The 16,430-nt window shown below is 37.2% G+C and overlaps 2 protein-coding genes across 2 annotated transcripts; both read right to left on the bottom strand.

The window, feature by feature from the left end:
• Positions 1 to 300: 300 nt before the first annotated feature.
• Positions 301 to 1,590, bottom strand: LOC145581383 (putative aspartic protease At2g35615). The gene has a single exon (XM_081638398.1). It carries the CDS (start codon positions 1,588 to 1,590, stop codon positions 301 to 303), a length of 1,290 nt encoding a protein of 429 aa, XP_081494524.1.
• A 1,569-nt stretch (positions 1,591 to 3,159) lies between these two features.
• LOC145583314 (transcription elongation factor SPT6-like) lies at positions 3,160 to 15,692 on the bottom strand. Its single transcript, XM_081640541.1, has 17 exons — positions 15,475 to 15,692; positions 15,235 to 15,342; positions 14,626 to 14,740; positions 14,471 to 14,543; positions 14,205 to 14,358; positions 13,981 to 14,113; positions 13,619 to 13,886; positions 13,284 to 13,466; positions 13,097 to 13,204; positions 12,239 to 12,619; positions 12,046 to 12,156; positions 11,184 to 11,963; positions 8,007 to 8,148; positions 6,753 to 7,921; positions 6,154 to 6,363; positions 5,079 to 5,547; positions 3,160 to 3,946 (listed from the first exon to the last, which is right to left on the bottom strand). The coding sequence occupies exons 1-17, from the start codon at positions 15,506 to 15,508 to the stop codon at positions 3,444 to 3,446; spliced, it is 4,941 nt and encodes a 1,646-aa protein (XP_081496667.1). The 5' UTR covers positions 15,509 to 15,692; the 3' UTR covers positions 3,160 to 3,443.
• Between the last annotated feature and the right edge of the window lie 738 nt (positions 15,693 to 16,430).

The following is a 16,430-nucleotide window of genomic DNA, read 5'->3' as shown; positions in this document are numbered from 1 at the left end:
CAACTTTTTTAAAAAAAAAGTTTCAAAAATCTGGTTCACCTGTCTATATTGTTACTAAACTGAATTTTTTAGGTATAATGGTGAGATTATATATGTAAAATTGCTAATAACAAACATGAAGAACCATAATGCATGATCCACTTCGAATAAAGCTCTAAAATCCAACTGCACTTTAAGCCTGTACTCTTAAAAGTCGAGGTTTCGAGGCAAAACTTCATCTTTAGTAAAGAAGTTGTTGCTCAGCAGCATGTATCAAAGGAATATGAATTCAGTTATAGAGTTGCTCATTCGCCTTAACCACTATGATATATGTTTTTCAAGAACCTCGCACTCAATTCTTTGAAACGAAACTAGCATTTCGCCTAGGTGATATCCAACACTGTAATATTGCTGAAATAAGCTCCCTAAAATTGAAGTTCCTCCTACAGGACTAGGTAACACTGCCAAGCAAAACATACCATCTTCCACCTGCAAGAACAAACTGTTAACGTCCAAGAGCACATTCACCTCTCTTTCGAAATGAAAAATCAGCCCACGAAAATTTCTTATGTCGCTTATTTTTCCATTATAACATCGTTCATAAGGAGGATCGGGCCACACTACCATGACTAATCCAAGTTCTTTCTCTAATTCCCCAACCAGCTCGTAGTATGCATATGTTGCTAGGAATGTCAATGTAGTCTCAGAGTCGATGATCACTCCACCACCTAAAGGACTTGGCTGAAAAATCTCTGGTGGAATCAACAGCTTTCTTTTACCTATACTTAAACTCTCGAGCACTAGATTGTACTTCCCATCAATCACCTTTAAAGTGGTTGTTTGGCCTTCTAGGAGGAAGCCGTTTCCCAACACTAAAAGGCGGTATGCTTCAGGATCACTAATGTTACCTAAGCAATAGGTGAACTTAGGCTCCGTTATTGAACTTATTTGCTTTATTAAGGATAAGTTATGATATCCAAGACCAAGAATTCCATTGTATTGAGTTGTCGTGCTTTCTAGGTCATACTCACAGCCGTACATGACATTTAGGGAAAAGGCGTCACCATTTGAGGTCTCGAATGCAAAGACATCACTTCCAAGAAGACTATTGGAGCGATAACTAAATGTACACGAGTTGGAAGAGTCACAAGCATTATTTGGTACAAGAGCACAATTGGAAGAAGTACAAGTAATGTTGTGATAAGTTGTAGAGATTATTTGATTGGTATCGCAGCTAATGGAAGGCTGCAGGCACTGAGTTAAAACTAGCGCGCTTGCAGTGTCCATAGAAGCAAACATCTGAAACGGAGGGGTTCCAACCGAGAGCTTAACAAAGTACTCACCATCATCTGCTTGCACCTTTCCTTGGAAATCACCTCCATCAACAACTCTATCAATCAAGAAAGAAAGGCGGGCTTTTGACCTCACAAAGGAAGATCTAACGCGATCATAAGGGCTTTCTTGGGGATTGTATAGAGGCGAGAGGGAGGAGTCACGATGAATGAGGCTTAAGTGAATGCTTCCTTGTGATGGTTGAGATGAAGTCAGTGCAAAAACAGAAGATACAATGACAAGTATTGCCTTTGTTGTTAGGTGAGTTTGTTTGTACATTGTTATCAAAAGATTTTGATGTAAATTGTTAAGAAAACCGTAAATGTCAGCTGCCTTATATACTTGCATATTCAAGCTAAGTACATGAAATTTTCGTTGTCTACCAGAATGCATGAACAAATTGGATTACTTTGTTCTTTACAGATTTAAGGTTAAAATGATTAGTGGTAGGACTACTGTAGGAGAAAAGTAGATACAACCACCCTTCCCCCCTCATCATTCTGCTCATAAATAAATTATGGAGTAATATTGTCTCGAAAGGTAGTAAACATGAAAAATAGGAAAATTATAGTTTGAATTGTAATTTGTAAGAAAATTGACATAATAGCAAAGATTATTGAAGTACTTTCTTTAATGTTACTCATCCAGTTGGCAGTAGGTCACACAAACTCCAGAGAAGACACAAATAAATAGTACTCCGTATTATGGAAAATTAGAAATCACCCTGTAATTAATGATAATTTTAGCACTTATTCAAGATATAATCTGCCGAAGGAACACCATTTGAATAATCACAAACTAATGATTAAATAGTTTTCATGCATGGAAAAAGAGGCTATGAATCGGAGAAGTATCGGGTTATATCAGCATCACAATCGGTAACAGAACCAGTTTTTTTTTTTTTTTTTTTTTTTTTTTGCTACTGTCTCTGCCAAATTCTTCTGAGACTTGGAGTCTTAACTGAATCTCCTGTTCTGGATGTTCATAACAGGTCAAATGAACAAGTACATGTAGTCATGATGTGTGAGCATTTAATGTAAAAAACTTGGTCATCTAATCATGTTCAGTGCATTTCACTCAACTTGAATTCACAAATGGTGTGCTAAGAGGACCTCTAATTTGCACTTCAGCTGCAAATTTTTACTCTGCAAAAGTGTTCCAGAATGTACTAATGAAAATTTTTAGTACGTTCGGATTGGAATAATTTATATTTCTGATTTATGGACACAGAAAATTTTGATTTTCTCAGAACATATAATTTTCCCATTATATATGTCAAAGAATGCAGTATTCAGTTGTGAATTTTTTTGTACAAAGTTTCAACTAAAGTCGAGCAATTATCAGTTGTCGGTTTTCATGAATCTACATGACTAAGAGCCTCCAAGTGACCAAGATGCAGACTTTGGCTAGTTAGGACTAGTCAAGAAAAACAGAGGAAAAAACTCTATTAAAGAATACAAAACATTAACGAGAGATTGAAGATTGAACAACATTGAAGTATTGACACACATATAGGATGGGCGGTCTTCAAGACTGCAAAAACGTAGTAGAACTGATAATTGGAAGCATTAGGGAAAATAAATAGAATGTAGGAGACACCTTAAAGCATAAACTGCACCTTATCAGAGTAAGACTAGCAGTGCTCCTTGGATAGCAATCTTACATGATTAGCTAAAAGAAGAAAATGAAACTACTAAATTGCTAACCTCCTCCTGCAATTATTCAACATCCTCAAAGTTGGAGCAAACAAAATACGTAGCAACCCCTAACAGCCCATATATGTAAGACTAGTTTCATCAGATGGCAATTTGTTAATAATCCAACCCAATATACGACAGAAACCAAACATATGGAGTCAAAACTAGAAATTTCTTCAGATCCAACTCTCATGTATCCCTCACCACCTAATTTATATACAAAATACATCACAAATCCCCAGTGATCAGAAGGACCGGAGCATGAGAGGAGATTCAGACTGTATTATAGAGACTACATAGATTTACTTGCACTAAATGTTTACATTTACCTGGAAAAGGATCGTAGTTATACCAAAACACTACAAAGGAGTCCTAGTCAGTACAGTTTTCATCAAAATGTTAAAATATTTCGCCACTGAGACAGCCACTAATTACCTACCAACCACCTGCTCCGCCATCAGACCGCCCCTTAGAGTTGCTCTTGGAACCTGAACCCCATCCAGAGTCGTTACCAGCATCGCCACCAGTTCCGCCCCAGCCACTACTTCCACCACCACCACCTCCACCTCCATTGTCACCCCAACCCCCACCGCTACTACCAGCACCGCCACTTGAACCCCAGCCACCAGGAAATGCTTCCTCACCCGGAGCATTTTGGACTTTAGCACCAGGAAAGCTTCCCCAACTACCATTGTTCCCTTCTTTATTGTCAGAACCCCACTTGGAACCATGCCCACTGTCCTTGTTGTCTGAACTCCACTTGCCATAGCTGGAATCACCGCCATCTCTGCTGCCACCATCTCTTCCGCCACCATCTCTGTTGCCATGATATGAGCCTCGACCACCACGCCCTCGTCCACGTCCACGGCCCCCTCCTTCATATGGCCTTGGAGCTCCGCTGGGATGCCCATCACGGCCTCCATTTCTATCATTCCGTCCTACAAAGTAAAATGTTTTAAGTATCAAGCATGAGGTGAGACATTCACTCTCAACATGAAGCAAATACAACAGATCAATCTAAACTTCCAAAATCTCAAGTTCATAGTTTCATGCTTCAATAATCATCAAAGCAAGGATGTAGGCCTCAGACAATGAAGCTAACCAGCAAGAATACTGCAGAACATTGTATGAAGTCTAGTACAAAAGCAGAGTAAGGAATAGTAATTTAAAAACTAATTTAAAAAACAAACCTTGAAACATGTGAGATAAAAAATGATTGGCTAACAAGACTAGCCAATTAGCCTTCCTATATGAACATCTATGACATGATCCCAGATTAAGCTATACATATTCATTTTCTAAATATCCCAAATTTGTCAAAAAAAAAAGAAGTCAATCAATGCACTCTTTTTAGTAATCTTTCCCTTCCTATTTTTTCTCCAACATTGGGCCCCGTAACCACCCACTATTCCCTCTCTACTTTATTGCTCTCTATTATCAAAGAGCAGATCCCCAACGTTCATTGATATGGGTCATTAGGAAAAAGGGAGATCAGGGAAAATTCATGTTTATAAGGCTGATATACAAACTTTGTGTATCAGCCTTCTAAAATAGGGGAAAACCGCTACTTGAAATAGCAGTTTAGGGTGGTGAAACTGCTACTTGAAGTAGCGGTTTTCCCCTGTTTTTGAAGGCTGATCAACCGGGGCTCCCTCCTAGATGTTTATAAGGCTGATATACAAACTTTGTGTATCAGCCTTCTAAAATAGGGGGAAACCGCTACTTGAAATAGCAGTTTAGGGTGGTGAACTGCTACTTGAAGTAGCGGTTTTCCCCTGTTTTTGAAGGCTGATCAACCGGGGCTCCCTCCTAGATGTTGTACAGCTTAAACAGACAAAAATATGTCATTACTTAATGGCATGAACTTTATAGACAATTCATAGAGCCAAGACTGTTCAAAATATACATATCCATTTGGGTCGAAAGAATTGTGGAAGAACACAAACTAATATGTGAATAACACTAGACGCTTGAGATATATACAGGCCTTTTGCTATCCTTAACCCAGACAAGAGAAGAGAGACAGGACCCAAGTCAAAGACAAAGTCAAAGTGAGTCGATCATAGTTACCTGTCCTAGAATGTTCTCTGTCAGAAGAACCCCGCCACCCACCATCATTGCTACCTGAACCACCCCATCCACCACCTCCAGAAGAACCACCATTTGCTGGACTGCGCATTGGCACCATAGCAGCAACTGATCGAATCGATGGAGACTCATGAATGGGATCATCAATGTGCCTCTGGAAATAAGCTACGAGTCTGTCGATATTATCAAACATCCTTTTGCGGAATTTGAACCCTTTTGGATATAGACCAATATACTCGTGATGGGGATTTGAACTGCGAATGTATGTGAGGATAAATGTGCCAGGGTGCTCATGTGAAATGCCAAAACTATAAACAATTCTTGATGGGAACTCTGATTTTTCAATTCGAAGGAGCTCGTCAACTTCTGCTTTTGTCCCCTTCCGGAACTTTCGATAGTTCAGCATCGCTTTCAGATGAGTAACCAGTGGATCGACATAACGGTCCATGACCTGCAATACAGAAAGCAAACAGGAAATGGTCACGCTTGATATTAGGTGAGGTCAAGTGCTTTAATCCTAGGTGAGGTGCTTTCAAAGAGAAACACATCCTTCTGTTTTAAAGTTTTTTTTTTTTATATTTATTAGGTGTACCTCATTTGATTAAGGCACACTCAAGGCGCTACAAACATGACCCCTATCACCTTAGTAAGCCTAATACTTTTTTATACAATAGTTTGAGGCCTTTGAGAATTGTAAAAGCCAATTTGGGTAAGTTACAATTCCAGAACCACAGGATCACCAACAATGTAAGCTGATTAAAGCACCAGAAAGCCTATTGTGTGAATAAGTGTAGCCCCGAGAATAGACATATATGGATATTGGGCATTATAACCTATACCAGAATAATTTTTTTTTTTAAAAAAAAAAAATCAATTAATAGTCTGGATTCAGAACCACATTAAGCTATCAATAATATTTCTGTAAATTAATACCAGTGAAAATTGGCAGAAACTCTAGCTATCTACCATATGTCAACTAAAAGCAAGTGCATGAATGATATGCACAGAATCATAATGCATAGAAAATAAATGAATGAAAAGTGAATGGAATACTTACCTCATCCAGGTCCTCAAAAGTGTCCTCTCCAATTTTAAGTGTTTTCCCAATACGAAGCAAGCTTGATATACCTTTGTGGTCCTTTCCGCCTTCAATTATATCCTTGTGGGCAAAAACACCATCATAAACCTTTAAGGTCAAGGTCAAATAAGATGGACCACGAGAACTTGGACGAATGACACTTTCACCAGGATCCTTGTCTGCTAAAAGCTATACAACACAAATAAGGGAAGGTGGATGAGCAAAAGGAATAAAGAATAGGGAATAGAATAAACTCCACAACCAGATGATGCAAAACATAAGAAACAATAAGATGCAGACATCAACTTCAAAAAAGTCTTTTATAGGGGCCTGCCTTGGGAAAATATTTAGTGCGTAATATTAAGCTTCAGAAGCCTTTAAAGGCTTAGATAACATTGAAAATATTAAGCTTCAGAAGCCTTTAAAGGCCTAAATAACACTAAAAATATTAAGCTTCAGAAGCCTTTAAAGGCTTAGAGAACGTTGAAAATTGCCCACTACTTAAAAAGAAATTAAATAAACTCCAACGTCCAATAGATTCTTAGGAAAAAATAGACAGCAAGCATCTGAACACATACCTCCATTGCATCATCAGCTGTTATATTCTGAAATCGAGGATGAACAATCATCCTCGACTTGAAATGCTTCTTCGCAAGTTCCTTATCCCTGCGAGCCTTGTCTTTCTCAGTCGGTAAACTGCTACGGTCTTCATGATAGTAAGGGTCCAAGCTCTCAACATTCTGAGGCCCGGTATTCCTCATGTCATTATCTTTACAAGTCAGGACCACCTGGTATCTATTTTTCAGGATAGATTTGATCTTACATGTGAGAATTTCACCTTCATGCAACTTCTCAGTCAAATCACAATCCCTCCAATCATCTGAAAAATCTTCCCTTGTAAGCATACCAGATAATCCAGAATCCAAGACACACATTGCTCTTTGAGGTTGAACCCTGCGAACAGTAGCTTGAACAATTCGTCCTTCACCCAAGGTAGAATCGGTCTCCCCAGAGATCATATTAAACTCTTCATCTTGACTAGGTTCTTCATACGGTTTACGCCAATCTTGAAAGCCTTGAATTAACTCCAGTTTTATAGCATGCAAGGTCTCTACCTTAGATAAACGGTCTGTATCCTTTGCATAAGCTTCAACATTAAAAGATTTTAATGCACTTGGCCTATCTCTTAGATTTTCAATTGCCATCTCAATATCATCATCATCCAAATTATCATCCCCAACAATTTCTCTATAAATATCTTTTGCCATTTCCTGTGCTAGAGCATAGGACTCTGGATGTATTCTTGTATCATCCAGGACGTCTACAAACTGGCTGGTGCTAACAGCTAAACCACTACGCCTAATACGCAGAAAACCAGAAGCACTGATAAATACTTTTTTGCCAAGTCCATGTGCAGTCAACAAATCTTTCCTTGTAACTATTGCCCCAGCTCTGCCAAGTGATCTTTGCAAGGATGCTGCTTTCCTGGGACCAAGACCAGAAATAAACTGCAACGGAGCAATTAACCAATCATGATTTGCAGCCAAATTGAGATCAAGCCCCACCTGATTAGTGACATCAACCATAACCTGTTCCACCATTCCATACTTCTCATCATCATTAAGAAAGCTCTCTAAAGCGCTGATTTTCCAAGACAAAATTTCCCTGCCTGGCCCACAAAGATTAGCAACCATGGCTAATGGATTTTGAAGGTACCGTCCGAGCGCAACACCACGTCTCACAATGCCTGAAAATAAGCAACCATATAAACATCAAACTAATTAAGAATAACAAGAATTAGAATAAGGTAGCAGAAACCTGGTCTAATTTACCTGGATGTCCAGGGATCTGATCAGATGATATGCGAGAGTTTTCATATAGACGAGGCAAAGATTCATCCCCATAGAAAACACTCAGCCCATCCATTTCATGACCCACATCTCTAGGATTTTCTTCAACCATCTTGAACACAATCTGAAAGGAATATAGAATAATATATGAAGACAGTACAACTTCCTCCAAACAATAGAAAGCCTAAAAACAATCCACATTTTATTGACAACGGCAATTTGAACCAAAGAAACTACTTCTGCTATAACAAGAGAAAAATCATGCAAAAGAATTCACAAAAACTTTAGTCTTTGTTTGCAAGTGTAGTTGCTCAATTTCATTAATTTTTTCCTAACAAGGGTAACAAAAGAAAAATGGTCTATTCTCGAGAGGAGGATATGAGTGAGAATTGGAGCATTATTTAATATGCAATTTCTCAAATTTTGAGATGAGAACACCATCCTGATTATGGACACAAATGTGGGTAAATGACTTACAAAAATATATAAGTGTATGGGATTAAGGCTTTAATTGATTGATTATTTTGATAGCAACAGTATTTTGTTTTTATGTTTTCATTTATGAACATGTGGGGCATAAATCAGCTGCAATGCCCAGCTTCTATTCCCGACCACAAAATAAGAGTTACCGCTTTATAGAGTATTATGTTAGGCTCAACACAAAGCTCAAATTTAAAGCACGTATGACTGTCACATACAAGTCATAGCTTTGTAGTCAAGTGCAAAAAAGGAGTCAAAAGCAAAAGGAGGAGAGAGATCATGCACCACCAACCACACAAACAGAAGAGAGAGCCACGATGACATGCATCAGGAGCAAGCAATCAGAGCTCCAGCCATCATAACCCGCTTGATTCACCCCATCATACATTAGCCTCAAAATCCTCACTTCTTATTTTAGATGTATCTGCATTTGATAGAAGTATAAAATTTCCTCCAAATCTACATTTTCATATCCTATTTTAGACCAATTATCATCCAAAACTCTCTTCCCTAACTTCCGGTTAGTAAAGGTGGCCAAAAAAGAACAGCCATTTTGAGCCTGTATTCCTAGCCCAGATTAGCATTGGTATGTATCAACATCAGTACAGCGGAATATTATTTGTATGACAGCAAGGGTTTCCAATTTTTCATTAAGACATCACCATAAAATTGATTTACTACCAATAGGGTTTCTTACTCCTTGAAAATTGGAGAGGAAATTCATAGCTAATCCCTCGTAACTTCCCTTCTCCAGTTTTCGTTCAGAGCATGCAAAGCTAATAAAAAAATTATTTGTAGACATTCACAATCCCTCATTGGTGGGCTTCCAACAGACAAGGACTTAATTTTGACACAATTTCAATGGAAATCTGAGAAATTATGGAAGTTTAAACCTTGATTAAATGTAATAGAGGGAACATTTAAGAATATGAAATAGATGAAATGATGGAATATAAAGTGGATTCAATGGTTGAATTTGATGATGATGTTCAATGAATAGCTGGATTACGATGGTGGTAAGGAAGTGGATGCAGAGATTGAATTTGGTGATTATGTTCAATGCATAGCTGAATTACAATGGTGAATTAGTAAGTGAATGCAAAGGTCAAATTTGATAATTATGTTCAATGAATAGCTGGATTACAATGGTGATTTAGTAAAGGAAGGGGGGGAAGGGATAGCTCAACTCTAGCACTCTAGAATTGGAAAATAATGACAATGAGTAATGAGGGGTGGTGATTAGAGTGGTCTGTCAGGACCTGCAGGGCAGAGAGGGTAGCTGAGCAGGTTCGGAAGGAGAGAGGGTAAGGAAAAAATTTGCCTATTAACATGCCTCTGTACACACAGGATCATTAGGGGAAACATCCCTTGTAATTTAGTTTATTCTGGAAAAATATACTGTTAGGATTATATGGGAAGGCCCACCATGATTGATAGTAATTTAGTGAAACTGCTATTAGCTTACAACTTCTGAAATCTTAAATTTGACCTGCAAATGATACATTGCAATCTCTGGAATATAAATTAGGGATTTTCATACAAATATCAGTTGCAATGATTAACGATTTGAACTTATCTGTTCATATGGGAGGAAGCCAAGGTGGTTGACAGAGTGACCAACTAACATTCACAATACTCCCTCTGAATGTTTGACTCACATTTGAACTTTGACCATTATTATATATCAAAAACAAATCTAACAAGATCTCACATGACTATATCTATATATTTCCTTGCTAATCACAAAAGACAGATGAGGGGTGTGTGTGGAATAAGTGTCAAGAAGAACAGTGAGTAAATTAAAATAATTGAGGTAGTAAAATGAGAGGTTATAATGTATCTGTATACCAGCATTAACATTGTTCCTCCTCCAAGAATAAAACAAAAGTACGTAGAACATAATATACTCTCCCTCTATTTTAAACAAATTCTAGCAAAAAATCCTTCCGTACCCAAATAAAAGTCTAATTTGCCTTCTGCACACATGTTTAGGGTGGTAAATAAATAAACACGAGGGTGGGGTTCTGATTCAATAAAAGTGAATAGAAAAAGAAGATAGTGGGGTTTCATCCAATAAACGTGAATTAAAAAAGAAGATAGTGGAGTTTGGTTCAATAAAAGAGAATTAAAAAAATAAATAAATAAATAAAAAATAAATAAATAAATAAAAAAAAACTAAAAACTAAAATAGTGGGGTTTGGCTGATTAAAAGTGAATAAACAATAGATAAAGGTGAAATGGAACTTCAATTTAGGGACAAGATTTTTGCGTGAAATGATAATTTTATTTGAAGACGAAGAGAGTATTCTCAATTCTCTCTCTTTTTTAGTTCCAAAATAAACTCCGGATACAATTTCCTAGTCTATCCTTCATTTACTACATTGATGATCTTCTTTACCCTAGTCCATATGCAAATTACTAAAATCACAAATAAAAACGAAGTGGAAACAGTATAACAGATGCATGAAGAATTGAAGACTATCAATTCACAAAGCTTCAAGCTCCAGCAACCCCATAGTACCAACCCAATTTACAATCAGAGAACAACTACAAGGTGGGATCAATATTGCACCAAAATAACACAAAGTGGAAACAATTTAACTAACTAAAGCAACTGCAAGATTCATATCTAGGGACTACAGCTCAGACAAAAAATGATCAGTAAATCAGAACAAATACCTCATAAATATCATCCTTTAGCCGGGTACAAGACAAACTCACAGCCCCCAGGACTACAACCTGAGGTTGATGTTCAGTCATGAATCTTAAAAGACTCTGCTGGTCGTGCTTTTTACGCTGCTGGTCATTAACATTTTGTGACCTCAAGCTGATTGACCCGGCCTTTAGAACATCAACAATCTCTCCAAGTGAATCCAACATAACGAAAGTGGTAGGTGAATTTCCAATACCCCAACAGCAAGCCATAACCCTCGGCGCTGCCTCCTCATCTGAGCTAATATCACTTTCCTTACGCTGGTATGGAGCCACAGAAACTTTATCCCAAAGACATTTTCCATAATCCATAAGCAACCAACTCTTAGCCCTGCTAGTCAACAACAATCTAGCTTCCTTCTCTAAGGCTGGTAAGATGAAATTATGTATAGCATCTTGTAAGATCAGTCTTCTCTGCTCATTCCAAAGCTGTGCTAGCTTGCTCACAGCCAAACTAGTATACAGAAGCTCCAAATCAGCAATCAGTTTCTTAAGCTTTTCCTCTGGCCATTTGATTGTGACCTGAAGGAGTTTTTCCTCTTCAGCCTTCTGGATAAGAAGCCACTGCGCATCTTCAAATTTGTTCAATGGCTTGTTGCGTAACCACTTAATGCCTGCAAACTGATGGAAAGCATCTATGACAACATTCCCATCAGGTGTAGGAGTTGTTGAAACCACCGCATTGTCGAAATAATTACTACGAAAATGCTTTTTCACAGAAGGCTCACAACTTATCTCAATTGCAGCCTGCATATAGCCACGATGCATTTAAAAACAAGGTACAACTATAATCCAGGCATAATATAATCCAAAAGGCTCATACACATACCATGTGCCTAGCACCTTTAAGCACTTCTTGAGGTGAATTAAACATTGCACAGGTAAAATTAGATGCAACTTCCTCCGGTGTCTCCTTCGGATCCTCTGGTTCATCCACTCCCTACAGCAAGTTCAAGAAAGCAGGTTAAATTAGAAAAACACACACTGAAAAGTCAAATGAGTAAAAAAAAATTCTTCCTTACATCCAAAGAGATCTGTGCACCAAACTGCTCAGAACTATGGCCAAATTTGCTAGCAACCTCCCATAAACCAGCTTTGTTGCATATACTATAAAGTGACTTCCGCTTGGGCCTTCTATATTGCCCTTCATCCACCCCAGCCTCACCAGGAGGAAAATGCAAGTTAAATTTTGAATCAACATCATCAACTTCCCTTTCGGATTCTGCAACTCTCAGCGCCCCAATAATTGATTCAAAAAGTTGTTGGTTCAAACGTAATCTGGTCTCATCGTATATTCTACGTGATTCTTCCTCAAACCTTTTATTATAGTATCCCAGGAGAGCACTCTTTCGCTTTTGAAGAAGCAACCATTTTCTATCCAAGTCCTGGACAGCCCAAAGCACCTGCATAGACACATCATATCTAATCTCAAAACTAAACCTAGCAGGTAAGCAATTAAACATGCAGTCTAAACCATGAAGTCACCATAAAAAAAACTTGAGACCTCATAAATTTATATAATTCAAGTATGTTACTTTATAAAAAGGTTAATTGACTGCTGACCTAAATTTTTTTAAAAAGTGGGAGTTTTTTAACAATTTAACCTCCTCACATGTCTGCAGTACTGAATACTGATTCTACGATTATCGTGCTGAAAGACTTCATTCCAGCTTCTTAAAAAATCAACAGCCTCACTTGCCACAGATAAATTTTTAAAAAAAAAATTCGAATCTTACTCAGAGATCCTACATGTTCTGTGGTATCGGTAGAGTTTTATATAACTCCATATAAATGATTGAGACCACTCTGTAAACTCTAACTTCAAGAATCTACTAGCTAATAAAATTTCAAGTATGACTATAATTTTCAAGTATCATTACCTTGTGCCATTTTAAAGCTGGCTTATCATGATTAACATCTTCACCCGTCTCTGGATCTTTCAACAAACTGACAATGTCCTCTTTCCGGTACATAGCAATATAAGGGAGCTGGAAATGACAGAAGAAAACTGATGAGCCAAAATAAGACAAGATCTGACAGCAGCAGGCAGAGAAAGCCAAAACTCACATCTAGTTTCTGAATATGTGTGAAGTTCAAAAAATTTTGAATATGATACTCCGTTTCTTCTCCAAATGATATGTTCACAAGGCTAGGAAATTGACCAGACCCTAGATGCTTTTTTATCCACTTGGCCTCTTCTACAATGGACTCAGCATCAGTGGAAGGTGGACCAGTGCTCTCCTCAGATATCTGTCAGCAAAAAAGTCAAAATTAACATTACGTTTACCCTTTTTTACCAGTAGTCAACAATAAAATCAAACGAGACCATATTTCTGGTAAATTTGACTAGAGATGCAGCAAATTATTGTTAAGAAAATGAGTATTTGGGTACAGTAAATTACCTGCATTCTTTCTGGTATGTCAATCTCCCGGATACGATCATCCTTGTCAGTCATATACCGTTCAGCAAGAATGATAGGTTCAAATTCATGCTCCAGCCTTCTCTCATTCCATTCACCACTTTCATCATATCTATCTCTTTCAAGTGTTTTTCGACGCATATCCAGAAGTTCTTCAACGTCACCAAAAATATCTTGGGCTTCCTGAAGCGAGGATGACGGAACTCCTCCAGCTTGCCTATGCTTCTTTTTTTTGTTCTTATTAACCCGTCTACATTCAGTATAAGCCAATAGAAAAACCATCAAGGGAATATTATGAGTGTTGAACAGAACCTAAAGGAAGACATTATATCCATATTCCGTACCTAACAGGCACCCCATCAGCATCCATATCATCTTCAGACACAATAAAATCAGCCATGTCATCCTCATCAGCTAAGTCTACATCATCTGCTTCTAGCTGATCATCCTCTTCTGGAATATCCTCAGCCGACCCTCCTGTGACAACACAAAAACACAAAATGAGAAAAAAAATTATATTAATAAATCAAAATGCATGTAGAACCTGTAAAGGATAAAGCTTATTCACCATCATCATCGCCAAATAAAGTGTGCTTGACATGGTCCTCGGCCATCCTTCCACCTCTCCCAGATCCATAGAAATCATCCTCATCGGAAAGTCCAGAATGCCCAGCATCAGTATCACGCCGAGCCTTCTTCAACCTCTTAAACTTTTTGCTATCCTGTAAAAAGCAAGCAAATGCCAGAATTTTAAACAGGGAAACCAACCCAAAATCAAATGCATTAATCTACCAGCTATAGAACCATAAGCCATTAACAGCAAATAACACTCACAGCTTTACGAGCAACTTTAACATTGTTGTCCAAGAGAAGCTCATAGTCGTCGTCATCAAGTTCAAAGGACTCCCTACAATAAATCAAAACAATGTCAAAGAAAAATTACATTTTTCCTTTAAATGTTTTTTTTTCTTTTGGGGAAGATGACCTACCTCTTCTTTTTCCTCTTCTTTTTATGTCTCTCCTCTTCATCTTCTTCAGGTTCCTCTTCTTCATCATCACCCTCAACAATAAAACCATCGTCCTCAAACTCATCTTGTCCTTCTTCTGTAAGAAAAATTAGCTCATTTACATCTACATTCATGTGTAGCAACAAGCATCCAATCCAATCATAACCATTACAGAAACAGATCACCATTTACACTTTAAAATTTCATTTTGCAACCAAATATGACACTCAAATGATAAAAATTACTGAATTCCAATTATTTAAAGAAAACCCATTGTTGTTTCAGTTCTTTGCATGACATCAAAAAATGTTCATCAGTGCCTTTACCTTTCAATCAAATCAAAAAAGGGCAGAAACTATAAAAATTAACAAATTTTTGTTCCAAATTCCAGCGAAAAGCTCTAAAAAATGACACCAATCTCTAATAACCTTACTAACAGAAAGAAACCCCCAGAAAATGGAAACCCTAGTTCCATACCCAAAAAAAAAAAAGCCAGAAATTGCAAATTAAGGCGTAATCAGATGCAAAAACGACGAACTTGAAGATCATTCGGCACACAAAAAAAAAATCAAAAAATAGAAAGAAACAAACCGTCATCTTCATCTTCGTCATCTTCTACACCGCCGCCACCTTCGCCATCATCGAGTTCTTCACCTTCTTCCTCCTGTTCTCTCTCATCATCCTGAACCTCGAGCTCTTCTGCGAAACAAAAATCGATTTCACCAATTCAAGAATTAGAACAATCCCAAAATTAGGGTTTCGAGTGGGAGTAAATATGGCGAGTATTGAAAACACGAAGAGCAAATTGCTAAGCAATTTCAAGGGTTTTACCTTCATCGTCTGATATTACAGCTCTTCCAGCCATTGTATCACCGAGAGAGAATTAGGGCAAAAACCCTAGAAATTTGAGGGAAATCGAAAAATTGGGGAAAATTTGCAGAGAAATTTGAGAGTTTTGGAGTGTTTTTTTTTTTTTCTTTTTTTCTTTGCTCAAGAAAAATGAAGCAGAAGTTGTGAGCAGGCAGGAGAGAGTGTGTATGTGAGCAGATGGAAATGATTTATACGAGTACTAAAAACGGTGGATTTATTTTATTTATTTTTTTAAGATTATTTTTACTCCGTATGAAACACAAACTTTTATACGTGGTCATATCGCATGGCTATCTATTACGGAACATTAGGTTAAATAAATAGGAAATAGGTGGAGTTAGTGGAAAAATAAAGTATAATAGTCGGAAGAAAAGGCGATATGGAACTATAGTATTATAAAAGATTTTCAAAAAAGGAAATGAAGCAAATAATAAAATATGATCGTAAAAGGAAAGTAGAGCAAGTAATAAAATATGGAGGGAATACTTCATTAGGCGCGTTTCAGTTCACCTTTAAAAAAATATTGTTCAGTAAAAATAATTTCAATTCAGTAAAAATAAGTTTAATTCGGTAAAAATAATTTCAATCAACAAAAATAAGCTAATTTCTGTAAAAAAAAAAAAAGTTAAAAAAAAAAACAAAAAAAAAACAATAACCTCAAAAAACAAATATAATAGAGGATCAATAAAGGTATATAAAAATAATTTAAGTTCAACAAAACTAATTTCAGTTCAGTAAATATAATTTCAGTTCAGCAAAAATAAGGAGAAATAAATAGGGTCAATGTTACAGGGGTTTATGTTATTGACTTGGTTAGTATTATAGGTTTTAATTATTCAGTGTTGTAGAAGTTACTTTGTTCTTTTACAAGCGCCAGCCGCACACAAAGCATGCTACTGAAAAAAATGTGTAGTCTA

This window comes from Chenopodium album, chromosome 15 (assembly GCF_948465745.1).
Source record: "Chenopodium album chromosome 15, dcCheAlbu1.1, whole genome shotgun sequence".
In the NCBI taxonomy this organism is placed as follows: domain Eukaryota; kingdom Viridiplantae; phylum Streptophyta; class Magnoliopsida; order Caryophyllales; family Amaranthaceae; genus Chenopodium; species Chenopodium album.
Note: the sequence above shows the minus strand (reverse complement) of the source record. Positions and strands in the feature narration are given on the sequence as shown.

Bases quoted from the DNA above. Each gene is read 5' to 3' on its own strand.
- LOC145581383 (XM_081638398.1), bottom strand. From the start codon at position 1,590: ATGTACAAACAAACTCACCTAACAACAAAGGCAATACTTGTCATTGTA.
- LOC145583314 (XM_081640541.1), bottom strand. From the start codon at position 15,508: ATGGCTGGAAGAGCTGTAATATCAGACGATGAAG. The intron at 14,359-14,470 runs GTGAGTGTTATT...TGCTTTTTACAG, and splicing joins TTAAAGTTGCTCGTAAAGCT to GATAGCAAAAAGTTTAAGAG. The intron at 7,922-8,006 runs GTAAATTAGACC...GCTTATTTTCAG, and splicing joins TCAGATCCCTGGACATCCAG to GCATTGTGAGACGTGGTGTT.